The sequence below is a fragment of the Oryctolagus cuniculus genome, chromosome 9 (assembly GCF_964237555.1).
Source record: "Oryctolagus cuniculus chromosome 9, mOryCun1.1, whole genome shotgun sequence".
Lineage (NCBI taxonomy): Eukaryota > Metazoa > Chordata > Mammalia > Lagomorpha > Leporidae > Oryctolagus > Oryctolagus cuniculus.
This window is the reverse complement of record NC_091440.1, coordinates 2,708,147-2,734,584: the sequence shown is the minus strand read 5'-3', so window position 1 is coordinate 2,734,584 and position 26,438 is coordinate 2,708,147. Positions and strand designations below refer to the sequence as shown.

Below are 26,438 nucleotides of genomic sequence, written 5' to 3'. Positions count from 1 at the left end.
GCTCTCGTAAGCCTCTGACCAGCTGCCCTCCAGGTGCAAATGGGCAATGAGATTGCAGAACCGTGGGATGAGGCCCCATGGATGCAGGGCCAAGGCCCAGGACGCACACTGGGAGTTTCAGAACAGACGGGGTCAGATGGTGAGTGGCCCCAACCACCCAGCCAGCCGCCGCGTCCCCAGCAACGCTGGTCAGCCAGGAAGAGGGCCCGGGAGGAGGGCAGTGATACGGACCTCACGGGAGCAGAGAGAAGGTCCCGGTCTTTGTCCTGCTTGGACACCGAGGGCCTGCTGCCCTGCAGGGTGGACCTTCCTGGCTCTCGGGGACAGAGCGGCCCTGTGTTGCTCTCCCGGCATGCCCGTCTAACACTGAGAAGGGGCCACAGCGAGAGCCCCCAGACGGGAAGCTGGAGACCGGCGTGTCAGAGCCGAGCTTGGCCAACAGAGACATGTTTCGGAACGCAGCACTCACAGCACTTCCTGTCCATCCTGGACGGCGTAGGAATCAGAGTGCGGGAGGAAGGCAGCCAGCCCGACAGGGGAGAGGAGAGGCGAGGGGTCTGGGGGAGGAGACTCCACCCGGCTTCCTGTTCTCAGAGGCACCCTGGGGACGCCCCCTCCCCCCGCCCAGCCCAGGCACCCAGTGCACCCTGTGCACACCCAGGCACTCCGCTTTCTCTGCTGACAGCAGAACACGTCTGAGCGTGGGTCTCCCACAGTGAGGCCACGCAGCCTGCACAGCGCTGACTCCCATAAACCTTGTACTTCAAGACCATGCGCTCTTTGACACGCAATCACTGTCCCCAAGCCGGGTGCACTCTTGGTGGCCCCCAACCGGCCTGCCCACCTCCTCCCTGCTTCCTTCTCGCAGAGTTTACAACAGGGTGAAGGGAGAGCCCAAGGCCATCACTGCTGGCCACCCCAGGAACAGACTCCCCAGGACCCACGTCTGTCCGGCCGGCTTACCCTGGGGGCCTGGAGGCCCTGGAAATCCAATCCCGGGCTGGCCCACGGCGCCCTTCTCTCCGGGGAGGCCTGGTCGTCCTGGGGTTCCAGGGAAGCCCCTGTCGCCTGTTGTGAGGAGGGCAAGTGTCAGCAGGAGAGAATCTTGAGCCATCCCCACCTCGGCCAGGTGAGCCGGGCCCCCCAGTACCTTGGGGGCCTTGGAAACCCGGGGACCCCGGCAGTCCTTCTGCCCCAGGCGGGCCAGGTAAGGGGACAACTCGTCCTGCTTCACCCTTCGGACCTGAGAAGAAAGAGCAGCAAACAAGAGTCCGTGAGGGGCTTCACTCCACCCTCTCCCGGGACCGTGCGCACCCAGACAGCAAAGTCGTCTAAGTCCCCTGAACGGGCCCTCTACGTTTCCAGAACCCTCCACAGCAGGAGTACCGAGATCTAAGTCACCACACTTCCCCGTGCTGTCACTCTATGTTTCTAGAACCTTCCATAGTACAAGTACCCAGAGAGTATAACCGTCTGTTTCCATCTTGCTCCTGTTTCTAGAATATTCCACAGCACCACGAACACCCAGAGAGCAACGTCATCTGCATTTTCTCTTATTTCTACATTTGCAAAATTCCCATAGCATCGTGAGCAACCAGAGAACAAAGCTGTCTACGTTCCCATCTTGCCCGCTTCTAGAACCTTCCCCAGTACCATGAGCACCCAGAAAGCGGTCATCTACATTCCCGTCTCGCTCCTCTACATTTCCAGAACCTTCCACAGAGAGGTGGTCTTCACTACAAAACACACGTCCAGAGAATCCAGAAGTCTGTTAGACATGAGGCTGCCTCCGAAGCTCAGAGCGTAGTCATGGGCAGTGTCTTAAACAGCCTGTCTCAAGAAATCCTAGGACAGCCTGTCTCAAGAAATCCTAGGAGCTCACTGTACTCTCTGCTTCTCAGACAGACTGACGCTGAGTTCCAGGCTGGTCTAAATTATACCCACCTGGCAGCAAACTACCCAAGTGACGCGAAGACAGGTGATTATGTGTTGTGCTACGCATGGATTGCCCTCTACCTGCAGCCAGGAGGCGCGGGCCCGGCTACGAGGGTGCCCACACCCAGGAGAGCTGTGGGACTCGGGGTTCAGCTGTAGAAGGCCCTCCAGGGATGTGTACGCGGGGTTCTCCAGGGCGTGGGGGCCATCAGAGGCAGCCACACCGTCAGGGCTGCCAAGCAAACACCACGCTGGCAGGCTGAAGGTCGGTCCTCTGATCCTAGAGGGTCTGCAAGCCGGGGAGCGCCACAGAACGTGGCCCGTGGTCAACCCGGCCTCAGAAGCTTCTCCCACCCAGCCAGCCAGGACACACAGCGACCCATCTGATTATTCTGATGGTAGCTTCCAGCAGTAAAAAAAAAAAGTCCAATTCCTTTTACAGCTCCGAATATTTGCACAAAGGCGCTTGATTTGTTGGTTTTGGAATCGAGAGCCGCCAGTAGCAGTGATCAAAGCTCCCTCGTCCTGGGTCACGGGGGTCTCTCTGGGTCAAGCCCAGTATGTCCCTGTCGCCAAGAGTCACAAAAGGGACATTTCTGGGATTCTTGCTGACAAAGCCACTTATCAAGGGACTCCTAATTGGGTGCTGAGATGTGATGGCGAGAAGGACAAGCCAAGAAACAGGGCACTGCCCTTGGACGGGCATCCAAGACCAGCGAACGCCCCCACTTCGCAGTGCTCGGGGGCTTACATTCCAGCCTACCAAGCAGACAACAGCCCGAGTGGGTAGGATAAAGCCTGGACTAGACGTGCGGTTAGGGACCGAGTCTGCACACACGTGAGCAGGAGGGGTGGGCTGCTACTGCTCCTGCATCGCTCCAGCTACCCAGTGACTTTCCCAGGGTCTACTCGTCACCTCCAGTCACCCCAAATCCTCATTCACTTTCACAGTTTTCAGAAGATCCTGCTCAGACACACACCTGCTCCCCCACCCACCCACCCACCCACGCACACACAAAAGCCTTCTCACTGCAGCGCTGTCTGGGAGCCACACGCGTGCCCTGAGTCTGCTCGCAATCACAGCCAACTAAGACAGCACGGACGCAGCTGGGCGCGCAGCCCAAGGCGACCCCTCCATCCTCCAGGCCCTGACAGGCAGCAGGTCTCCAGGAGCAGAGAGTGACGCCAGCAGGAGCGCCTGTCACTTTCACCATCTCTTGTCAACACTCAGCACTCAGAAAGGAGTCAGCACACCACCAAAGCAGACGCGGAATTATATGGCGGCCACGATGAGGGAGGTGCCGTGGAATACGTGTGGAGGCGGCACTGCCTGGACACATGGAAGCCACCAAGGACAGAAACAGGGAGGAAAAGTGGCCTTGTGACGCCCTTAGTTCTACAGGAGAGGCGGACTTCGCTGCACCTACTGTATACCCGCCTGTAACTTCAGCTCTCTGCGCACAGCCCCTCGCGTTACCCGGCCCGGATCAGCGAGGCGGAGGCAAGCTATTGCCCAGGTCCCAGCCCACTTCCCGGAAGCAGCAAAGCCAGCTGCAGGCCCTGCCCCCTGAGCTGTGTCCTCCACGCCCCCGGAGGCTGCACCTTCCTCCAGGGTCTCAGACCTCACCTGGCAGGCCGGGGGACCCGGGGCTTCCGGGAAAACCTGCTTGTCCTTTGTCTCCAGCAGGGCCAATAGGACCAAACCCTGGGGGTCCAGGGGGGCCGATGTCACCACGACTCCCGGGGAAGCCGACACCCCCAGGGGGGCCGCGTTCTCCTTTCAATCCTACTGAGCCCTGGGTGCCAACAGGAAAGAGAAAACTGTTAGCAGCAGGCAGAGCGGCTCTGCCGTCCCGCCACGCATCCCTGCCACCCGCAGCGAGCCAGGGCCGGGGGCTGCCTTTCTCACCTCCTCACTTACTGCACCGCCCCCCCCCCCCACCGGGGCCACCTTGCCCTTGGCCTCTTCTCCAAGCCAGCCCTCGTCCGCCCTCCCTCTCTCCCTCGCCTGCATCAGGAGACACTCAGAGAATGAGGCATCTTCCCCGGGACTCTAAGGACTCAGACACCAGCGAGGTCACATGTAGCCTCCTGTTCAGAAGCCCCTAATCCGTCCCCAGGCCCGTCTTCACCCACACCCAGGCCCGCCGCCCTCACACGTCCTGTGACCCACGGGGCGAGCTCATTTGCACCCGGCACCCGGCACCATCCATGTGAAAACCACCGGCTCCAAGCGCTTCATTTCCTCCCCCGTTGGGAAGACGCAGGTGTCCAGTCTGCAGAGAAACGTACCGGGGAGCCTTTGGGACCGGGCAGGCCCGGGTGGCCGTCTCTCCCGGGGGACCCCGCTCTCCCTGGCATGCCGGGCTGTCCTGGGAAGCCGGGGTCTCCTTTGTCTCCCTTGAGTCTTGCATCGAAATAGATCTCACCGGGCTCTCCCTTGGCTCCGGGCTGGCCCATCAGGCCCGGCACACCTTGTGGTCCCTGCAAGAACAATGGTGGAGACTCCACACGCGGTCCACGCCAGCCAGCGTGCCTGCACCGTGGAGCCGCTCACGTGGAAACAGCCCCGGGTTTACAGCTCATCCCGCGGTCGGCCTGTGAGTTTTTCCTAAAAAAGCACGTCCCTTGGGTGTCCCAACCGCAGGCCGGCATGGGGCCGGGCGAGGACAGCAGCGGGCGCCCAGTGGGCCTCAGGTGGCTGTTGTCTCCCTCACAGCTGCTGCACCTTCCAGAACATTCTAGCAGCTGTTGGGGGGCTGCATGTGTGACTCCCGAGCCCAGAACCAGAGCACAGGCCAGTGCAGGGCTGGGAGCAGCCACTGCTCTGAGTCCGGTCACTAGGAGACACCACAGGTGCCTCACGCTCACACCTGAGACTCAGAAAGAAGGGATAAGGATGTCCAGGGCGTCGTGCGAGGGGAAACCGGAAGTGAGCGCCGGGCCGGCCCTGTCACCAGTCACGTGACCTGCCCAGCAGCCACGCTCTGGACCACTGGCAGCCCTGGAAAGCGAGGCAGCCACCGAGGCCAGCAGCCACCACGGGTCCCTGCTGTGGGCAGCCCAGGAGCCAGGTGCACGAGGAAGACGGCCAAGGGCTGAACAACTGGCCCAGTCACTTGCTCCCCTCGGCTGAGGGACGCTGGGGCTCCCGCGGACCAGGCAGAACCCGAACGCCCGCACACTGCCTCTTCATCAACTCACTCTCACTCCAAGTTCTTAGAAATGTGTGCGTCGCATGTGCACGCATGCACACGTGTGCACACACACAGGTAGAGGCGTGTCGTGTCACATGAGCACGCGCCTCTCCCAGGTAGGAACTGGAAGACTGGGGACAGAACACAACTCAGGCAAGCCTTAGTTTTAAAGGGGCTGCCAAGGCCGCCGCCCAGCGAGCATCAGGGTCATCATGGCCCCGTGGCAAATCCACCAGAGGCTGAGGAAGCCCCGGGTTAGCAGGGGAGGGGGCCGGTGCCCTGAGAAGCCAGGTGGCAGGTGCCTGGCTGCGCGGACAGATGGACGGAGCCGGCCCTGAGCGCGTGCACTCCTGTTGTCCCCATCTGCACACAGTGACAACCTGGCATCACCTGGGAACCCCTGCCTCAGCCAGCCCCACGGAGACGGGGCTGAAGAGACAGGGACGGGTCAGCTCCCAGACACACAAGCAGCCGCCTGGGCACTGAGCCGACCGCCCCCCACCTGCCCACACTGCCTCACGGAGCCGAGGTGACGCAGGCTGAACAGGGGCTCTCGCCACGCGTCTTCCTGCAGACCCCACCCCTCCAGCCCGCCTCGGGAAGGGTGGGCGCCAGCAGCCGCCCCGCACCCCGTGCATCGCGACTTAAACTAAACAACCCAGAAACCTCAGCCCAAGAGCCACCATGGGCCTGTGGCTACCAAAGTGGATGGTCTGAGCCGCCCCTGAGCAGCCCGGGGCCTCCACTGGGACCACTCAGGACGGGGGCAGCCGTCATTTCTGCAGCCCCCTGCCAGGAATGCCCACTCAGGGACTGGGGATGCTGCTGTTATTTGGTTGAACGGTTGCCAGGGCATTTTGAAACCATTTCTCCTGAGTCAGCCAGCGTCTACACAGCCTGAACTCCCAGCTAAAACCGGACTCTGCTCCTTTCTGGTTTTGCAGGGGCTGCCTACTGGGACTCGGTGTGGATCCCACCGCATCAGGGCCACGAGCCGTGTCTCCACGGGCGCGGACACTCGGGGCCTTGGGGGCAGGACCAAGGCTCCCTGCCTTGTGTGTTTTTGATGTGTGCAACACAGGAGACGTCAGAGGAAACAAATGTTCAAACGGGCCAAACCCACCAGCAGATTCAAACCCAACCCAGGAAGTCAGAACCAGTGCGCGTTTTCCCCCACTGAGGGGGCCCTAACACTGCTCGTGCGGGTTCACAGCTTTCTCACGGCCTCGGGGGTTGGGGGCGGGGAGTACAGCGTCCATCTCAACCACCATCGTGGTGTGAAAGGGAGACAGGTAGACTTCCGGAAGCTGAGGCTGGCGGCCCCACAGCACCCACGTGTGCTCTGTCCCAGGCCTCCTCATGCCTGCACGGCTCACCGGTCTGGTCCACAGCCCTTCAGATACGCGCTGGGGAGCACACCCCCCAAGCACTGCGGCGTCTCCTGGGACAGCTGTGCCCCTCTGCTGCCTGCGCCCACCTTGGGCCAAGCTGGGGACAGTGGGGTCCCTCGGGGACCCAGCCTTCAGCAGCCAACATTCGGTGCCCGAATCGCACACTCGGCTTTCACTGCCACCCAAGCCAGGTGAGGCGTCGGAGCCCCCCCCCCACTCCCCAGTGCTCAGGGTGTGGCACCTCCTGCAGCCTCCGGCCCCACCCAAAACACGCACACAAGGCTGGGCTGGTCGAGCCACAGAGCGGATACGGCTGCAGACAACAGGAGCCAGGACCGCCTTCCCAGCTCCCCCGTGCCCACAAACCTGCTCCCGGGGACTTCTCCCACCTAGGGGAGGCCCGGGCACGGGCACTCCAGTCCTGCGTGTGATCTGCTTCCTTCTCTGGTCCTCCTTCACCACCCCTTCCCAACGTCTTCCCTTCCCGTTAGACTCGGCCGCCAGGGCCCGGGCGTCTGGCCTGGACCTCAGCCAGAGCTGAGGCAGGAAGTCCCCCAGGAGAGCCAGGCGGATGGGGCGGGCCGACAGGGGTCGGGAGCGTCCTTTCCCGCTGCCTTCAAAGGCCCCGTCTTTGATCCCCACGACGGGGAGGGCTCCCCAGCTATTTGAACTTCTCGTTTATTTGGACAGATTTTAAACAGTCGCAGCGTCTGACTGAGCTTCCCAGGCACCAGGAATGCCCCGGGAAGCAGAGGACCAGGGTCCGATTGCCCAAGGGGAGGCCCCGCCTCCACTCACTGTGTCGAAGCTTCCAGCAACATGGACACATTCGAAAGCTGAAAGCCTGCATCAGAAGGCCAGGGACCCGACTTTCGACTTCTGACAAGGAAGAAGGGAGGGGCGAAGGTGGCTCAGAGCGCTCCGTGGAGCACCGGGCTCTCAGGAGCGCTAAGGTCACGGCGCGTCACAGCTTCAGAAACACGCGGGCTGGGGCAGGACTCGGCTTGTCCGCCTGGGTCACGGCTCCCTTTAAACCAACGCGCCAAGCCGAGGCGTGGCAGCGCATGAACGGATCTGAAGACGCCTGCGTACAACAGGCGTCAGCCCCGGGATTCCCGTCCCGGCTGTCGGCAGCAGGGGGAAGCGTGTGTCACGTCCCCCGAAGGAAGGTTTCCTTAACCGTCGCGGAGTCTGTTCACGGACAACGCCCAGGGCGGCACCACGAGTGAGGGTCACACAGAAAGGCAACAGCCGTGCCACCGCGCGGCCACTTCACGGGGGTCCCCGTGGGAAACCCTGGAGCCCCTAGGGAAGGACCTGCCCCTGAACACAGCCCTGCAGCCATGAGATTCGGGCCAGGAGAGAAGACAGGAGCCGGCGACGGGCGCAGGTGCGCGGGGAAGGGCCGTGCCGGGTGACCTCAGAAACCCCGCAGAGGGCAGGCCCACGTGCACGCGCACACACGGGGCCCTGCCGCTTGCTCCACACGCCTGTACTCACCGGCAATCCTTCAAGTCCATCCCTGCCGGGGAACCCGCGGTCGCCCTTGGCCCCTGGCTGGCCCGGGAACCCTTTAAAGAGAGACAGCACAGAGTTCATGAGACACTGCCTCCAAACTCTCCCCCACAGATTCCAAAAAGTCTACAAAGCAGACGGAAGAATCTCCAGGGAGGAGTAACAAAAGCACCCAGGAGAGGCTCAGAGGGGAAATGTGACCCCACGTGCCTGTAACTCAGAAACAAGATAGCTGGAAGTGCCCCCACCCTCGCGCCCACAGTCCCTGGGACCACACCAAGGGAAGGCCTCTGTTGATGTCTTTTGAGACAGCTAAGGCTGTGGGGCAGGGTGACCGTGCTGCTGCTGTCCTTTCTTTAGGAAATCTCAGCGACTCCGAACAGCAGGCCAGTTTGACGGCTGTCGGCAGTGTGGCCAAGGCTCCACGCCGCCTCGTGGTGCTCCTGCTCTGAACACGGGCGTGGCGTCTCGTGGAGTGAGGCGGGCTCCCCGTGAAGGTGCCCACACTGCCCGGGGTCCTCCGCTGCTGCAGGCTCACCTATCTCTCCTGGGGGCCCCTGCGGCCCAGGGGGTCCACGCAGCCCTTCCATGTCACAGACGAGGCAGCTGTCACCCTTCTGACCTGGAAGAGGAAGTGCAGGTGGGCCAGGTGCACGGGTGGGCTAGGCGCGCAGGTGGGCCAGGTGCAGGAGGCGTGCCGAGGTCACAGCCTTGTGTGGAGGGACAGGAGACGCCGCGCTCACAGTTGGGGGTCTCGGGGATCCCCGACAGCACCCTCTGCTGGGCTCCCCATCAGCCGCAGTGCTGGGCGTCACCCCTGCCACCCGCGCTGCCCCGTGACCGCGGCTGCTCTGTTCCCGACCCCTCGTCCACACGGCAGCGCGATCCCAAAACTCAGGATCGCCCTGGCCTGGGCAGAGTTGGCTGCTGCCACGGCGCCCACAGTTCTAAAGGTACCCTCCCCACTCCTCCATCTCGGGGTTTCTACCAAACTGCACAAAAGCTCACGGATTTCAGGCCCCGCTGCTGGCTGAGGGGTGCTGGAGGTGAAGAGGCAGCCCCGAAGCCAGGATCGAGGCTCTGACCCCCAGACCAGCACGGCAGAGCACCGAGCAGAGGGCAAAGCCCCTTCCTTGGAACGTGTGGCGCCCAATCTCCCAGCTCGGCTCCAAGGCCTGTGGTGGCTTCAACCACAAGACGTCCAGTTTCTGGGCACAAGTCATGCATGACGCTGAGCAAACGGAGTGGGGGAAAGCATCGGGGCTCAGCTGCACCCCCAACCCTGCCGCAGGTGCCGAGGCCACCAGCTCCACTCCAGCAGGTGCTGCTGCTAAAGATGGGACAGGGCCAAGGCAGGTGGGCCATGGCCTTGGTGGGGGAGCCGGAGACCAGGACCCTGCGTGGAGACAGACGTCCCTGGATGGACACAGTGCAACCCAGCTGAGCTCTGCGCCCGTGCGGTTCAGTGGCAGCTGATGGGCGACAACCACCCATCCGGGCAGGCAGTGCCATGACAGAAGCCAAGACACAGAGCCGGCAGGGGCCCGCCCTAGGATTCTGGGGATGGACAGGCTTCCGCGTGAACAGCGGGGCAGACTCTGACTGGGGGCACCGCTGGGAGGGCTCCTCGGACCACCTCCACCTGAGCTGCCGCAGCTACACGGCTGTCAGAATTCTACGATGCTGGCCAAAGCGGCTTCCACGCAGCATGGATGCTTCTAGGTTCTGACGACCAAAACCCCCTTCCAGTCCAAAGCCCGAGGTGGGGAACCAGGGGCTGACACTGCCAGGCAGGTGAACGCGGGGACAGCCCCTGTCTGCTGCGCCCCAAGGCAGGGCCCCAAGGCAGTGCGAATCCGCCTCTTCCCAACACTGCCCACAAGCTCAGTGCGCAGGCCACATCGCTGGTGCCTGGACAGGCAGGGGCCGGCGCTGTGGCATAGCGGGTAAAGCTGCCGCCTGCAGCGCCGGCATCCCATGTGGGCACTGGTTCAAGTCCCTGCTGCTCTACTTCCAATCCAGCTCTCTGCTGTGGCCTGGGAAGGCAGTAGAAGATGGCCAAGTCCTTGGGTCCCTGCACCCACATGGGAGACCTGGAGGAAGCTCCTGGCTCCTGGCTTCAGATCGGCTCAGCTGCGGCCATTTGGGGAGTGAACTAGCAAATGGAAGACCTCTCTCTCTGTCTCTCTCTCTGCCTCTATCTTTCTCTGTAATTCTTTCAAATAAATAAAAATAAAATCTTAAACAAACAAAAAAAAAGACTGACCAAAGAACAACCACCATAGGCCCCACCCCTCCCTCCCAGGTCCCCGCCCTCCTGACAGAGCTCATCCTAGGGACACACCCACTCCCCATCCACCCACTCTGACAACAGACTGAAAAGCCACGGAGGCCCTGCCCTAACCTGACTCCAAGGCTTAAGCAATTTATGAGGAGGGAAATTCAAATCAGCAAACACATTGAAATTAAAATCTTGGGGTCAGCATGGTGGCGTAGCGGGTAAAGCCGTCTCCTACGGCACCGGCATCCCATATGGGCACCGGTTCTAGTCCCGGCTGTTCCATTTCTGATCCAGCTCCCTGCTATGGCCTGGAATTGCAGTAGAAGATGGTCCAAGCCCTTGGGCTTCTGCACCCACGTGGGAGACCCAGAAGAAACTCCTGGCTTTGGATGGGCGCAGCTCCGGCCATTGTGGCCAACTGGGGAGTGAACCAGCGGATGGAAGACCTTTCTCTGTGTGTGTGTGTGTGTGTGTGTGTGTGTATGTGTGTGTGTGTGAAACTGACATTCAAGTAAATAAGTAAATATTAAAAAAAGAAGAAATTAAGATCTCTTACCTTTCTCTCCGACTTCGCCACTCAATCCCGGCTGCCCTGGTGTGCCGGGAGGACCCTGATCGCCAGGCGGCCCGGGCTGACACTCCACGATGCCATCTGAAATGATGCAAGGCCACACCATCAGTGAGGGCCTCCCGCCCTCTTACTCCAGCCTCTTATGAACCAGACGCTGGGGTCATTTGCTAGGTCTAGAAATTCGGCTCCTGTTGGCCGTCTCAGCCGCGCGGGGCCACCCCGCCCCGTGGTCTCCCGTCACCAGCCCTGTCCCCTGCCTCACCTCGTTTTCCTCTTGCAAAGCACAGACCATGGCTCACACCCACGGAGAGGAGGCCAAGGTAGCAGTGGCACGGCCACCCCATGCCAGGGCCCAGGGCTGGGGTCATGCACTAACCAGAGCCAAACTTTCTGGTCTCCCCACCCCAGGAAAACAGGAACACCTCAAGGAGACACAGAGCCTTGGCTCACGGCTCAGCTGGAAGTTTCAACGGCGTAAGGACTGTGGTCGGACAGGGCAGCGTCTGGCTCTGTTTGCTTGCGGCTTGTCTGCTTCTCTGAGCTGGTGACATGGGGCTGTCCCCACAGTCACCGTGGAGGACCTGCACCGTGTCTCCCTCCAGTCCTGCTGACTCCCACAGTCCTCTGACCCATGGGCAGGGGACTTCAACTTTACGTCTCCGAGAGCAGGCCCTCTGATCCCAGTCCACCAAGGTTGGCCAGTGTCGACTCCCTGACCGTGCACATGCTGGCAACGCGAGCTCCCGAGAGACACAAGTTACTCCTCTGCCAGGACACGCGCCTGCCCGGCTCTTTCACTCCCTGTACAAACCCTGCCACGTCCACCACCAAGATCAGCTCAGAGAAACCTCAAGGCTGAAGCGAGAAGACAGGGGCCGTTTCTGAGGAGTGTTCCCGATTTCACGGCCTGCGCCCACCTGACGCCTGCTCAGGGAGGGGTCTGCAGCCACGGGGGCCACGGAGCTGCCACAGCCAGCCGGGACCAGAACACGGCAGCAGCACCAGCACGTGGAAATCCCACAGTGCCTGGTTCATGAGCTGTGGCCAGGCCACGCCGGCAATAGCTCCGAGACGTGGCTCTTTATCCTATGCCGTAAATCTGAATTAAGTGCTAGTTTGTGGTGAGGAATTACACAGTTTATGTGGACTAAAGAAAATCTAGAAATCTGGTGTGGTAGATGTTACACTGACAGAGTTCATATTTTTATAAAAAATTTATGCATATTTTGGGCCTGCAAAAAATATTCTTCTCAGGTTGGTGCTGTGACATAGCAGGCGGAGCCACCGCCCGCAGTGCCAGCATCCCATGTGGTCACTGGTTCAAGTCCCGGCAGCTCCCTGCTAATAAGTCTGGGAAAGCAGCAGAGGACGGTCCAAGACCTTGGGCCCCTGCACCTGTGTGGGAGACCCGGATGAAGCTCCTGGCTCCTGGCTTCAGCCTGGCAGAGTCCTGACAGTTGTGGCCATTTGGGGAGTGAACCAGTGGATGGAAGATCTGTCTCTACCTCTGCTTCTCCATTAACTCTGACTTTCAAATAAACAAATCCAAAATAAAAAGAACTCTTCTCCCAGCTTCTCCCCTAGTGAGCGCCCCCTCTCTCGTGTCAGCTTATGGCTCTGTGAAGATCACTCCCCACACCCACAACTGCACCTTGCCCTCCCCAGCCTGCCTCCCCTCCGGCTCGCCAGCACCTACAGTCAGACCCTTTGCTGATCTCTTGGTCTACACCTGTCCCCCGACAGATCCCACGCTCCAGGGGCAGGACTTTGTGCAAGCTTCCCCGTGGCTCCTGATACAGGCCTGATGCACCCCAACCCCTGCTGAACAAACGAGTGACCCCAAGGCCCTCGGACGGCCCCAACCCTCCCTGGGAGACAGAAATGACGACTTTGCTGTGGGGGTGTCTGGGGCACGCAGAGTTCACCTTCCTCTCCCATATTCCACAAAATCAGGAGAGGAGACGCTGCACAGGTCACACGCGAGCCACCTGCGTTCCCACCCACGTCCATGCGGATCTGCCTGCAGACGCGGCCGGCCCTGAGCTGGCTGTGCCTGCCAGTCTTGGTGCGGCCTCCCTTAGCAGCCTCCTAGGCCTCAGCTCCCTCCCCAAAGGTGCCCGTGGGTGCCAGCAGATCACCTCCACGGCCCCTGGCACCCAACACACAGAGCATCTGTGTTCCAGACGCTCCACAGAGCACGTGTTGGCACAGAATCTGCACCACCCAAAGGCCTCTTTCGCAAACCTGAACCCACGTCCACGGGGGCAGTGGACTTCAGTCCTCTAGAATCTTCCCGGAGTCTGCGTCAGTGGAGTCGGAAGCTCCATGTCCATGCTCAGCCCTCACAAGGGGCTGACGTGAGAGATCGAGGGGGCACGCACAGCCTGAGGTGTGCACAGGCTACACATCGGCCCCCACGCCGCCCCTGCCCTGTCTTCAGTGCACGTGTGGGTGTGAGCAGGACGGGGCTCCAGACCACACAGCTCGCAGGCTGTTTTCAATAGGAACCATGCGGCTGAACTGGTTAACATGTTACTCATTCCTAGAAACCGGTTTCTTTTTTCTTTTTTTAACTGCTCCTCTCTCCTGCATGGTTAATTCTGTGCAGATGCCAAAGCGGAATGTCAATAATTAACCAATCACTGGACAAAGAAGCCGGTGTGCCTTGCGCTCCGGCCAGCTCTGCTCTCGAATTCCTGCACCTGGACCCTGGGGGGCACTTACTGGTGTGGCCTGGCTGCCCGGGGGGCCCGGGGGGGCCGGGAAGGCCTGGGAGCCCGTCCTTTCCGCTTGGTCCTGGCAAAGACACGCCTGGCAGTCCCTGGTCGCCTTTTTCTCCTCTCTCGCCGGGGAAGCCGGGAGCACCGGGCTGGCCGGGCACAGGAAAGCCTGGAAGCAGCACAGATCGTAGGCCAGTCAGCACAAACAGGTCCAGGACTCCTGGCGGTGCCGTAGACAGGGCACCCAAATACCTGGCAGTGCCGTAGACAGGGCACCCAAACACGTGGCGGTGCCGTAGACAGGGCACCCAAACTCCTGGCGGTGCCGTAGACAGGGCACCCAAACACCTGGCGGTGCCGTAGACAGGGCACCCAAACACCTGGCGGTGCCGCAGACAGGGCACCCAAACACCTGGCGGCGCCGCAGACAGGGCACCCAAATTCCTGGCGGCGCCGCAGACAGGGCACCCAAACACCTGGCAGCGCTGCAGACAGGGCACCCAAACACCTGGTGGTGCTACAGACAGGGCACCCAAACACGGGCTTTCTTATGCGAAAGTGCTGGCAGCCATGCATAAAGCCCATGACTGCTCGGCGCCATTGGCATTGCCAAGCAGGGCACAAGCACAGGTGGCACCGAGGCCAGGGGGCTGGGCTCTGAGACGGCAGGAACACGGGGCCAAGGGTGCACACTGCGTGGTTCCAGGTCGGGGGTAGAGGCCACGCGGAGTGGACCTGGCCGCCTCACAGCTGAGGACTGAGGTTTGTGACAGGAAGGTGGAGAGACCCCGGGGAAGGGGGCCAGAGCACAGCGAAGGACACCGCTGGGCCTGAGTGGGGAGGGAGCGGAGAGGACAGAGTTGCGAGGAAGGGGAGGACCCCAGGACCCGAGAAGACCCACAAGCACAAGTACAAGGAGCAGAAAGAAACGAAGGCAGCCCGTGCAGGCCTCAGTCGAGCCAGCAGGGCCCACGGCACAGCAAAGCAGAGGGGACAGCAGGACCAGGAAGCAGGCCAGGGCCGGCCCAGCAAGACGCAGGTCACCGGGGCAGTGGGGGCCGCAGCCCGGAGCGGAGCACAGGGCACGGCGGGATGGGGCAGCCCCACAGGCACCTGCCCAGGCAGGGACAGCAGCCAGGAACTAGAGAACTGCAGTACCACTGCTAGTCCATGTGAATATCTCATGCACATATAACCACACGCAAAACGTGAGCCAGGGTCCGGCAGAGAGCGCCGTGAGGAGGCTCACCTGGAAGTCCTGGCTGGCCTTGGATCCCTGGGTAACCTGGAAAGAGAAAGAGAGCATCGGGCACACTGACAGGCGTTCCCTCGCGGACACCAGCCTTCAAGTCTCCATCTAAGTCCCAGGAGGGCTGTGCAGAGACCTCCACGCCCAAGGGGAGCCGCCCCTAAAGCCAGGAGAGGGCCCTGCTGCCCACATGGCAGACACCCCAGAGACTTCAGAAAGTGCCTGGAAAGTGGAACCAAGATGCCGGCTTCAGTTGGCACAAAATGCTTGAAGCCTATGCACAAAGTTTTCACCATAAGCCTTTTCCACGCAGTTTTTGAAGACGCCCTCCTATGAACCTGAAGAAGACCTGGTCCCCAGGGAGCTGCGCAGGGCACGCAGCTGCTTCCAAGATACGGCCGAGCCCAGGTCAAAACTGGAGAGAGAGAGGCGGGATGGGGGGCGAGGGCAAGCAGCTACCTTTAGGGCCTGGCTCTCCTCTGAGCCCTGGTGCTCCTGGGAAGCCTCGCTCTCCTTTCTCTCCCAAAGGTCCCGTGCCGATCACCTGAACACAAGGAGGGAGATCAGCGTGGGGCAGGGAGCGGCCGCTCCTGCACACGACCGCTCTCCGTACACAGGTGCACTTCTCTAAGCATTTCAGGAACGATGAGCAGCAGCGGCGCTCTGAGTCTGGAGACAGCCAGTGAGTGGGGACAAAGCATCGGGGCAGGTCCTGCAGGCGGCCGGGCCCCCTCCGGGACCCCGGGGGCAGCAGCTGCCGTCACCGCACGGAGGCAGGGCAGGGACACAGCGGAGGGAGCCCGGGGCAGGGACGCAGCGGAGGGAGCCCAGGGACACACACGCCACACGGAGACAGGGCAGGGATGCAGCGGAGGGAGCCCAGGGACACACACGCCACACGGAGGCAGGGCAGGGATGCAGCGGAGGGAGCCCAGGGACACACGCGCCACACAGAGGCAGGGCAGGGACACAGCGGAGGGAGCCCAGGGACACACGCGCCACACAGAGGCAGGGCAGGGACACAGCGGAGGGAGCCCAGGGACACACGCGCCACACAGAGGGAGGGCAGGGACACAGCGGAGGGAGCCCAGGGGCACACGCGCCACACGGAGGCAGGGCAGGGACGCAGCGGAGGGAGCCCAGGGACACACGCGCCACACGGAGGCAGGGCAGGGACGCAGCGGAGGGAGCCCAGGGACACACGCGCCACACGGAGGCAGGGCAGGGACGCAGCGGAGGGAGCCCAGGGGCACACGCGCCACACGGAGGCAGGGCAGGGACGCAGCGGAGGGAGCCCAGGGACACACGCGCCACACGGAGGCAGGGCAGGGACACAGTGGAGGGAGCCCAGGGACACACGTGCCACGCCGTGAGCATTTCTCGTCACGGGGTGTGGTCCCAGGAACATCCTTCAGTGTCCTCAGGCTGTGGGTCGGGGACACTCACAGCTCTATTGGAAGAAAATCTTTGCTTTTTAACATGTCCCAAAATGGTTTTTTTTTCTCTGAAACTGAGAGGCGCCTGGCCCAGGAGGCACCGCGTTAGACCTCGTTAGAAGGAGAGCTGCTTCACCCCAGGTCTACTCCACGGAAATGTCAGGAAAACAGCAAAAGCAAATGTCGCACCCTGCCCTCAAACGTGACCCTGTGCCAACCAAAGCAGTAGTTACTGCTAAAATGTGCTTAAACAGCTGGACTTGGCCACTCTACGATGCATACATGCATCCACACCAGATGTTATACTCATCAATGTACATGATGTTTCGTTGCCAAGGAAAAAATGAATAAAGGGCGAACATCTAACATAAAGAAAAACAAGTAAATAAAAAATATCGATGAGGTTAAGGTAAAAACAGAATATTTCAACATTGCAAGCAGCCACAAATAAATATGGAAACAGAAACTTGAATAGGAGCCAGCGTTGTGGCTTAATGGGCTAAACCACCACCTACAACACCTACATCTCATATGGGCACTGGTTCAAGTCCCAGCTGCTCTACTTACAATCCAGCTCCCCGCTAATGCACTTAGGAATGCAGTGGAAGATGGCCCAAGTCCTTGGGCCCCTGCACCCACGTGGGAGACCCGGATGAAGCTCCTGGCTCCTGGCTTTGGTCTGGCCAGCCCTGGCCATTGCCGTCATTTGGGGAGTGCACCAGTGATAAAAGTTTTCCTTCTCTCTAACTCTGCCTTTCAAGTAACTATTTTTTAAAAAAGAACTAGGAGTACATGTGGAGTAATAAAAGCAATAAAAACAATAGGAAGGTTCACAGGGCCAGCGCTGTGGCGTAGCGGGTAAAGCCTGCAGTGCCGGCATCCCATATGGGTGCCAGTTCGAGTCCCAGCTGCTCCACTTCTGATCCAGCTCCCTGCTGTGGCCCGGGAAGGCAGTGGAAGATGGTCCAGGTCCTTGGGCCCCTGAGCCCATGTGGGAGACCCGGAAGAAGCTCCTGGCTCCTGGCTGCGGATCAGCTCAGCTCTGGCCATTGCGGCCATTTGGGGAGTGAACCAATGGATAGAAGACACCTCTCTCTCTCTCTCCTCTCTCTCTCTCTCTCTCTCTCTCTCTCTCTCTCTCTCTCTGCCTTCTGCCTCTGTAACTCTGCCTTTCAAATAAATAAAGAAGTCTTTTTTAAAAAAATAAAAGCATTAGAAGGTTCAGCACTTCCTGGAAGTGAAAGCCCCCCCCCCATAAGAGGAGGTGAGAGCAAACAGCAAGCAGCTCGCATTCAGAAAAGACTGGTGACCTGGCTCACAGGCAGGTAAGCTACGCGTGCGGACAGGGAGTAAAACGCTACCTGCAAGAACAGGAATGCTTTTGCTGGGACAAATCACAGCCACCTGCTCTCCCTAGGAAAATTCCCCTCCCTGGCCTTCGGATCCGTGCGGACACACAGAGGCCACCTTGCCTTCCCAGTGGCTGGAGAAATGCAGAAGCGAGCAGGGTGCAAGAGGATTAAGTCCCAAACTGCACACAACACGAGTCATCTCACAGCGCGCGCGCCCTGCCCACACAGGTCTTCCAGGGACAGCTACAGGGCCTGGTCCCGGGCAAGCGCTGGCCCCACGGCCTCCCTGTGCCCCCGTCCCCTCCCCCAGTCCAGGAGGGCAGCAGCCAGCGCAGCACTCACAATGCCAGGTGGGCCCGGAGGGCCAGCTTCTCCTTTGTCTCCCTGCAAAAGAGGAAAACAGCTCAACGTGCCGTCTCAGGGGACACGCACTGCCCAAACACTGGAAATACCGGCAGATACGTGTCAACCACTCTCGCACTGGATGACCAGCCCCCAGATCTAGCTTTTTGCTCTCTGACGTTCTTGTACACCTGTGGTAACAGTTTAGAGAGTTCTCAGCTACGCACATCAGGCCACAGATGTGGAGGCTTTGCTTTTAAACAAGGCATTAAACTAGAGGGCAGTGTTGCAGTTCTTCTTCTCTGAACAGGAAAAGTTCTAGAAACACCTGTAGAACTTGGGAACTATTTTAGCCACCACATTCTAGATACGATTATCACTTAACATCCACGAGATGGACCTTTTCCAGAAACGCACAGAGCACGCCCTCTCGCCGCTTGGCCAGGCCTCCGCAGAAGCCCCGAAGCCCCTTTTACCGTTGCCACGCCCTGTGCAACTCCCGGCTCCCGCCCCGCGCCGGCTTCCCACCCACGCAGACCCTGGGAACGCAGGCGAGGGCTCGGGCACCTGCCTTCCGCTCACCCACTCGGGCAGCCTGGACCACGTCCCCGCCCCCGGCTGCAGCCCCGGCCCAGCCCGGCGCGCGTGCGCAGGCCAGGCCAGGATCAACTCTGACCGTTTCCGAGTGGAAATGGAAAGACCAGACAGTCCCTTTCCTCCCACGCAGCTCACTGCTCCCTCCGACTTTTTTATAAGGGGAAAAAAAATGAATGCCTACAAAAACTTGAACGGGAAAAAATTAATGTGAAAAATTCCTGAGTACCAGTGAAGTCCCTAAAATTGTGTTTCCACCCAAACGGAGCATCATTTTTTTTTTCCCTTTGAGCCTAAGATTCGTTATTCTAGAGGGAAAAAGCCCAAAGCGACAACAGAACCGAGAAGAGCGCACTTGGGCCAAAGCGGGGCCTGGGAGCAGGGGCGCTCACCTGCGGGCCCGGGCGGCCGGGGAGTCCGGGGTACCCCGAGTCTCCAGGGAAGCCCTGCAAGAGAGAGGAGCCGTGAGGAGCGCCCGGGCCATGCAGGGCTGGGGCTGCACCCCGGGCCGCGGCCGCCAGCACCTACCAGGCTCCCCTTCTCCCCCTTCTCGCCGTCTTTGCCGGGTTTTCCCTGCAGGAGGAAGCAGACAGCATTGGCGCCATGGCGAGGCCGCGCGCGGGAGAGAGCAGAATGGCCTGGACCCTCGCGGCTGCGGTCCCATCAGAGGCCTGGGCCGCATGGAGACTCGGGTGTCCAGAGGCCGCCTTCACGCCAGGCTGCTCCGCTCTGGCGGGGGCGGGGGCTCACAGGGCCCAGAAACCCCCTAGGAGCGCGGGTTCCAGCAGGAAGGGAGACGCTGAGGGGCGCGGGTTTTGGCGGGAAGGGGAGATGGGTGAGGGGCGCGGGTTTTGGCGGGAAGGGGAGATGGGTGAGGGGCGTGGGTTTTGGCGGGAAGGGGAGATGGGTGAGGGGCGCGGGTTTTGGCGGGAAGGGGAGATGGGTGAGGGGCGCAGGTTTTGGCGGGAAGGGGAGATGGGTGAGGGGCGCGGGTTTTGGCGGGACGGGAAAATGGTGTCCCATTGAGGTGTGGGCGGACTTGGGGAGCGCTCACCCGGGGCCCTGGTTTTCCGGGTTCGCCTTTCTCGCCAATCCCTGGAATTCCCTGGAGAGAAGAAAAAGCCAGAGTGAGACGCCTTGGCGCACGTCAGTGATACGCGACCAGAGAGACACAAGCGTAACCTCCACACTGAAGTAACAGCCACAAAAAGGAACAGGGCGCCTACCTGAAATCCAGGTTCGCCTTTTTGACCCTAAGAAAAGAGAGAGAGAGAGAGAGAGAGAGAGAGAGAGAGAGAGAGAGGTCAGCTCTGTCTCGCGGCTATGTACAACATGCACAACAAAGTACGACCCTTTTCCAAAATGAGCAAAGAAATTCACATTGGTCTCTGCCACCGGCTTCCCTGCGCGGCCCGGGCCGTGGGTCTAGAGGGGCAGAGGGGGTCCCACCAGTGACCGACCACAGCCTCCCCCACCCAGCGCTCCCCGAGGAGGGACAGCCTCGAATCAGTCGTGAGCCCGGCCGGTGCCAGCCGCCCTGCGCACACAGGTGGCTACAGCGAATGGAACAGAACGCAGATGTATCCCGCCAGGTTGGAGAGCCGGATTTTGCCTGATTTCTCTTGCTCCCTTGGAGGCTGACCCAGATCAGACAGCCTGCGTGTACCTTCTCTCCCTTGGTGGCAAAGTCCCCTTTCTCCTTCACTTGAGCTTGTCCTGGGACTCCCGGAGGCCCACTGACGCCTTGATCTCCCTGTGGGTGCAAAAATGGAGAATTAATCAGGCAAAAAAAAAAAAAAAAAAAATCACTACAGCAAGAAGGGGAAGTGTAGCCTAAAAGAAAGCATCGAAGTTAAAAATGCAATGGTTTGCATTTTGCCTCTTGGCATAAATTAAGTTTCGGCATGAAGATGGCACAAAAGCATGGAAAATTCGCAGTGGCTTTGCCTCGCAGGGACTAGGAAGGCCCGGCAGCCACGTCTCAGCAGCGACAGGGCTGTGAATGTCCACGGGACGTGTTTTCTGTGTATCTAACAAAAGCTCCAGCAAAGGGCACTGCTGCACACTGGTGGCACAGAGGACAGACAGACTGGCTGGGCAGCAAGGGGTGTTTTCAGGCCAACAGGGAGTAAGAGGACCATTGGGAATGTGGCTCTCCGGGCATCCTGAGTGCTGGGCACACTGGAAGTGACATGACATCTGGCCATAGCACACAGGAGGCCCCAAAATACCCCTTCATCGGGAGGCTGATGGGAAAGATGAGACAAAGCACTGGGGTTGAGGTCCACTGCCCAGTCCAGCTCTGTCCAGGGCCCCTGCATCTGACGCCCCCTGGTGGTCATCACACTCCTTGTCACATTGGCGAGGCAGGCGGGAGCGGCAGCTACAGGAACACCCCCCAGCCCGTGCCCAGTCGTTGATCTGATCTTGGGAAACCCGTGGAGTGACCTGGGGACCCAGGGGTCCCATTGTCTGCCTCCCTGGTGCAAACATGAAGCCGCCTGCTCTGGCCTGTGCATCTGCTCTGTGCCTGCCTGGCCACCGAGAAGGGCTGCCCACTGCCCAGTGTCCCTTCCGTGGCCTTGCTCATGCTCTGCTACTAATGGCCAAGTCCTGGCTGACTCCGTTATGATTCTAGGCCCGGCTTCAGCCCTGGCAAAGAGCATGCTGACCAAGCTGTGTGCACACATCCCTGGAATCAGTCGTCACATTGTCCTCTCTGCCTGTCAGATTGTGCCGGGAGCACGTCACTGCATTCCAGCTTCTCAAAAAGCAACAATACACTCAGTAATCCCAGCACTTTGAGAAACACGATCGAATTCAAGGACGTACAGAGAAGACGAACATTATCGAGAGGAGCCAACAAGAGGTGGACATCCCAAAAGGCTCACAACTGGGGGGTAAACATGGAAACACGTGCAAGAGACACTCACACACCTTTTCACCTTTCGGTCCTTGGAAACTTAAGCCCATTTGGCCCTGTTGATAAAAAATCAGGCTCTCATTATTAGAGTTGTTTTAGCGTTTCCATTACTCAAAATCAGCCCACCAATGCCACATACAACGCGATAAGATGGCAGGCAGTTTGAGTCCCAGCTCTTCCACTTCCCACCCAGCTCTCTGCTGTGGCCTGGGAAAGCAGTGGAAGATGGCCCAAGTCCTTGGGCCCCTGCACCCACATGGGAGACCCGGAAGAAGCTCCTGGCTCCTGGCTTCGGATTGGCACAGCTCTGGCCGTTGCAGCCAACTGGGGAGTGAACCAGCAGATGGAAGACCTCTCTCTCTCTCTTTCTCTCTTTCTCTCTCTCTCTGCCTCTCTTCTCTCTATGGAACTTTGACTTTCAAATAAATAAATCTTTAAAAAAACAACAACAATAAAGTAGTGACAAAAGGCTGGAAGCGGAGCGATGACTGGTAGGTGGCAGGTGGGCAGACAGGAGGGATTGATAGACAGAGGTGGGGGTGGATGGATGAATAGAAAGGGGTGGATGCTTAGATAAATATAATTTTCAAAACTTTTCCTAAACTCGAAACACCAAAGAGGAAGGAGTGAAGCATCCTTACCTTTTCACCTGGAGGGCCGGGAGGGCCTGGGGGACCCTGCAGGAGGAGACGTTTGATTAAACTCGACTCACAGCCTCCATGACCCTTAACTCCTTCTTTGTGCAAAAGCTTTCTTAAGGGTCAACGGTTAACAGGATCGTTTATTTGCTTTCTCTGCTGTCCAACTGAAAGTAACTAGAAAACACAGTCTAGGACAATCATTAATACAAGTGGAAACACCACAAAAGCTCAGGCATTGCCCCGAGGCCACCCACCACCTCTGGGAGCCCTGGGGCTGCAGGCTTGGGAATAACATCTGTCTTCCTCCGACACTATGGTTCATCTCCAAAAGCTGGCGGGGTCGGTGTTGTGGCGTAGCAGGTAAAGCTGCCACCTGCTACACCAGCATCCCATGTGGGCGCTGCTCAGTGGCCCAGCTGCTCCGCTTCCGATCCAGCTCCCTGCTAAGGGCCTGGGAAAGCAGCAGAAGATGGTCCAAGTGTTTGGGCCCCTGCACCCACGTGGGAGACCCAGAAGAAGCTCCTGGCTCCTGGCTTCAGCCTGGCTCAACCTCGGCTGTTGTGGCCATGTGGGGAGTGAATCAGTATATGAAAGATCTCTCTCTCTCTCTCTCTCTCTCTCGCTCTCCCCCCCCACCCCATTCCCCTCTTTCTAATTCTGATGTTCTAATCAATACATACATTGAAAACAAAACCAAATTGATGATTCCTCACAGAGGCACTGCAGTGAAACCAAAAAACCTGTGTTTGTAACAAAATCTCACACCGTTTGTTGACATCATCTTAAGAAGGAAAAATTAGACTTCCTTTACTCATTCCTTAAGAAGAATGTAAATTCACTTTACATTGCAACAAAGTGGCCACAAGTGTTTTTGGATTTTACTAAAGGAAAGAAAAAGATAACAAGCAAATTAAGAATGTCAGCCCGGAGCAGGCACTGGCCTTGTAGCTAGAGCGCCCTCGTCCCACAGTGCAGTGCCGGCATTCACTGCCCGCTTCCAGCTCCCAACTGCAGCTTCCAGGTACTTGAGATGGCACAAGTAGCTGGGTCCCTGCCACCCACGGGGGAGATGTGGATTGGGTTCCTGGCTCCCAGCTGCAGCCTGGTCCAGCCCCCGCTATTGCAGGCACCGGGGGAGTGAGCCAGTGGATGAGAGATCTCTGTCTCGATGTCCAGCTCTCTGCTATGGCCCAGGAAAGCAGTAGAAGATGGCCCAACTCCTTGGGCCGCTGCACCCGCGTGGGAGACCAGGAAGAAGCTCCTGGATCCTGGCTTCAGATTGGCACAGCTCTGGCCTTTGTGGCCATCTGGGGAATGAACCATCGGATGGAAGACCTCTCTCTCTCTCTCTGTCTCTGCCTCTCCTCTCTCTGTGTAGCTCTGACTTTCAAATAAATAAATCTTTTTTTTTTAAAAAAGCATGTATATATAATGTACCTACTGTAGATATGTGAGTGTGTGAGTGTGTGTGTGTGCACATAACTCTCGGCAGGCTGTGTGAGTGATGCACACGTGCAGTTTCCACTCCCTGCACACACAGCACTCAGCAGACAGGTCTGCTTGACGGGAGCTGCCTGTGAGAACGGGGCGGGGACGCTGCTGCCACCTGCCTGCGCTGAGGCCAGGCTGCGTGCGCAGTTGTCACGCCCCTAACAGACCCACCCTGTCCTGCAACCCAACTCTGCAAACCCAGCTCGCGCGCCTCACGGTGAAGCCCCTGGGCCCAGACTGCCTCGCCCATCTTAACGCTCAGCTTCCTCTGCCCAAGAAGTCCCCAGCATGCAGCCAGCCCCGATGACGGTGGCATCGTTCAGGGGTGCCTGGGCACACTGCACTGTTACTGCCCTGCTCCCCAGCTCGGAACAGGGGGCAGCCACATGTCTTCCTAGAAAATGGGGCACTTGTGCCACTGCCAAACCAAGAAGCATCACCACCGCGTGCAGCTTCACTGAACTCCTCCTTGTGCCCCCCGTTCTTCTCACAGGACGTCCCCTGACACTTACCGGGGGTCCAGTGAACCCTGGAGGGCCAACAGGTCCTTGCAGCCCCGGCAATCCTGGGGAGCCCTGTAACGGGTTGAGATAGAAAAGAATTAAAAGACAAACTGGGAAGCCACCGGGTCTGTGCAGAGAATCACTTAGAAAATGCTTACTGGTATGCCGGGGGGTCCAGGAAATCCTCTTTCACCTTTCAACAGTGTCCCGGGGATGTGGCCAAGGATCTCCCCTGGATCTCCCTGGAGGATGAAAGAAGAGAGAGCTGCAAATTCTACTGCTCCCGTCAAGGAACCGAGGGCCCACCAAACAGCAGGCATCGGTCTGGAAAACCAAGCAGCAGGCGTGCTCCGTGGTCTGAGACTAGCCTAAGCCTGGGAGCCAGCCTCTGTCTACAGAGGTCACGGGTGGGCCACGTCCCCGTCACTGCCAGCTGAGGACCGGGACGTGGTGCACACAGCTGTCCACCTTGCAGCCAGGGACTGGGTTCTGGCTGGGACACTGCGTGACCAGGCTGCTGTCACAGAGTAAGGGCCATGGCTAGGGAAAAGCTAAGTGTTAAAACCAGCCCAGCCCCTGCTGTGCAGCTGGATTTCACATGAGGGGAGAGCGTCCTGCAACGACTCTGGGCAAAGCAGATGGCCCTCCACGATGCGGTGGGCCTCACCTCGTCAGGTGAAGGGCTTAGGAACAAGAGGTGCCCCCCACCCCCACCACCCCCCCGGAGGGAGAGCGCATCCCGCCTGCAGACTCCAGGCTGAAGCTTTGGCTCTGCCCTGGGCTCCACCTGCCCTGCACCCTGCAGTTCTCATCAGGGTGTGTGAAGAAAGGCCTCGTTACTGGCAGCAGGGACCGAACAGGTGCCACAGGGGGAGGCGTGCGAAGTGTCTTTGCCCTCGGCCCCCACTCCCAGCACCAAGGGGGCGTCAGGCTGAGAAGGGCTGGGATGGCTCTGAGAGGAGCCATGCACCAGGCGTGAAATGGAAGGCAACTGGACTTCCTCCTGCAGTAGTTACGGGATTTGTAATGTGGCAACACAGACAAGGATTGTATTGAGTGAGCCCGTCCGGATCAGACAGGTGCAGGCCTGAGCTGGGTGACGCGCCTCTGCGGGGGGAGCATCTGGGAGATTGGCCAAGCAAGCAGGCGGCCTGGGCAGAACCGCACCTGCCAACATGGACCACTGACGCACACCACGCACTTTCCATGACTACTGGCTCCAAGAATTCAAGAGTGTGTATATCACATAGCATTCTCTTGCCATATATTAATAGGCAATAGAGGGGCTGGCGCTGTGGAGTAGCGGGTAAAGCTGCCACCTGCAGTGCTGGCATCCCACATGGCGCCAGTTCAAATCCCAGCTGCTCCATTTCTGATCCAGCTCTCTGCTATGGCCTGGGAAAGCAGTGGAAGATGGCCCAAGTCCTTGAGCCCCTGGATCCGAGTGGGAGACCCAGAAGAAGCTCCTGGCTCTTGGCTTTGGATCAGCGCAGCTCTGGCCAGTATGGCCAACTGGGGAGTGAACCAGTGGGTGCAAGATCTTTCTCTCTCTGCCCCTCCTCTCTCTGTATAACTCTGACTGTCAAATAAATAAATAAATCTTTTAAAAAATAGGCAATAGGTCATCTAAAGTGATGCAAACTAAGCTTGATTTTATGGCAACAGTTTTCAACAGATTCCCGTAATGAATCCAATCAAATGAAATAAAGTAAACTGTACCTTCATGCCTGGCAACCCTGGCGGTCCCTAGAAAAGAAAGTTTGGTTATTAGCTGTTGTTTTTATTTTTTTTTCTCAAAGCATTATTAGCAGTAAGATACAAGTACACTAAGAAAAGGAAACGGGATGAAGAGAGACAAACTACACACAGAAACTCTGAGGAAACAAGTCTGTACTTACAGGATTTCCCGTGAATCCAGGCAAACCAGGTGGGCCCAGGGGGCCTCTCTCTCCCTGGGAGAAAGAGCAGAGTCAGCCGCACGCGCTGCAAGCAGACAGCACCCCAGCACCCCGCAGCGGCTCTGTCCCGTGCACCACAGGAGCGTCACTTGCACGCCAAAACCGCACCTAAAGCGGCTCACACAGCTCCGCTCCTGCCTCCCACCACGCAGGTGCACAAACGCGGCACCCAGAGGAAAGGCTCGGCTCCGGATTTACCTTTGTACCGTTGCATCCGGGGATACCTGGGGGGCCTGGGGGGCCATCTTGGCCGGGAATGCCCTGTGATGGACCAAGGAAGGAAGTCACCAAAACAGAAAACACTCCGATGGCGAAATCTTCCAAAGACTCATTTCATAT

At 59.2% G+C, this 26,438-nt stretch overlaps 1 protein-coding gene across 1 annotated transcript in view; it reads right to left on the bottom strand.

Moving 5' to 3' along the window:
- The window catches only part of COL4A1 (collagen type IV alpha 1 chain), a 128,688-nt gene that overhangs the window by 28,749 nt on the left and 73,501 nt on the right, over positions 1-26,438 (bottom strand). Inside the window, exons 6-28 of the mRNA XM_051849972.2 lie at positions 26,298-26,360; positions 26,040-26,093; positions 25,861-25,887; positions 24,300-24,383; positions 24,151-24,213; positions 22,148-22,183; positions 21,521-21,562; positions 20,250-20,336; positions 19,810-19,836; positions 19,638-19,688; positions 19,112-19,156; positions 18,976-19,029; positions 17,990-18,031; positions 15,319-15,403; positions 14,860-14,895; positions 13,615-13,779; positions 10,876-10,971; positions 8,577-8,660; positions 8,024-8,094; positions 4,228-4,419; positions 3,563-3,731; positions 1,151-1,243; positions 964-1,068 (exon numbers count right to left, since the gene is read on the bottom strand). Coding sequence (XP_051705932.1) covers positions 964-1,068; positions 1,151-1,243; positions 3,563-3,731; positions 4,228-4,419; positions 8,024-8,094; positions 8,577-8,660; positions 10,876-10,971; positions 13,615-13,779; positions 14,860-14,895; positions 15,319-15,403; positions 17,990-18,031; positions 18,976-19,029; positions 19,112-19,156; positions 19,638-19,688; positions 19,810-19,836; positions 20,250-20,336; positions 21,521-21,562; positions 22,148-22,183; positions 24,151-24,213; positions 24,300-24,383; positions 25,861-25,887; positions 26,040-26,093; positions 26,298-26,360 — 1,771 coding nt within the window. The remainder of the gene's footprint in view (positions 1-963; positions 1,069-1,150; positions 1,244-3,562; positions 3,732-4,227; positions 4,420-8,023; positions 8,095-8,576; positions 8,661-10,875; positions 10,972-13,614; positions 13,780-14,859; positions 14,896-15,318; positions 15,404-17,989; positions 18,032-18,975; positions 19,030-19,111; positions 19,157-19,637; positions 19,689-19,809; positions 19,837-20,249; positions 20,337-21,520; positions 21,563-22,147; positions 22,184-24,150; positions 24,214-24,299; positions 24,384-25,860; positions 25,888-26,039; positions 26,094-26,297; positions 26,361-26,438) is intronic.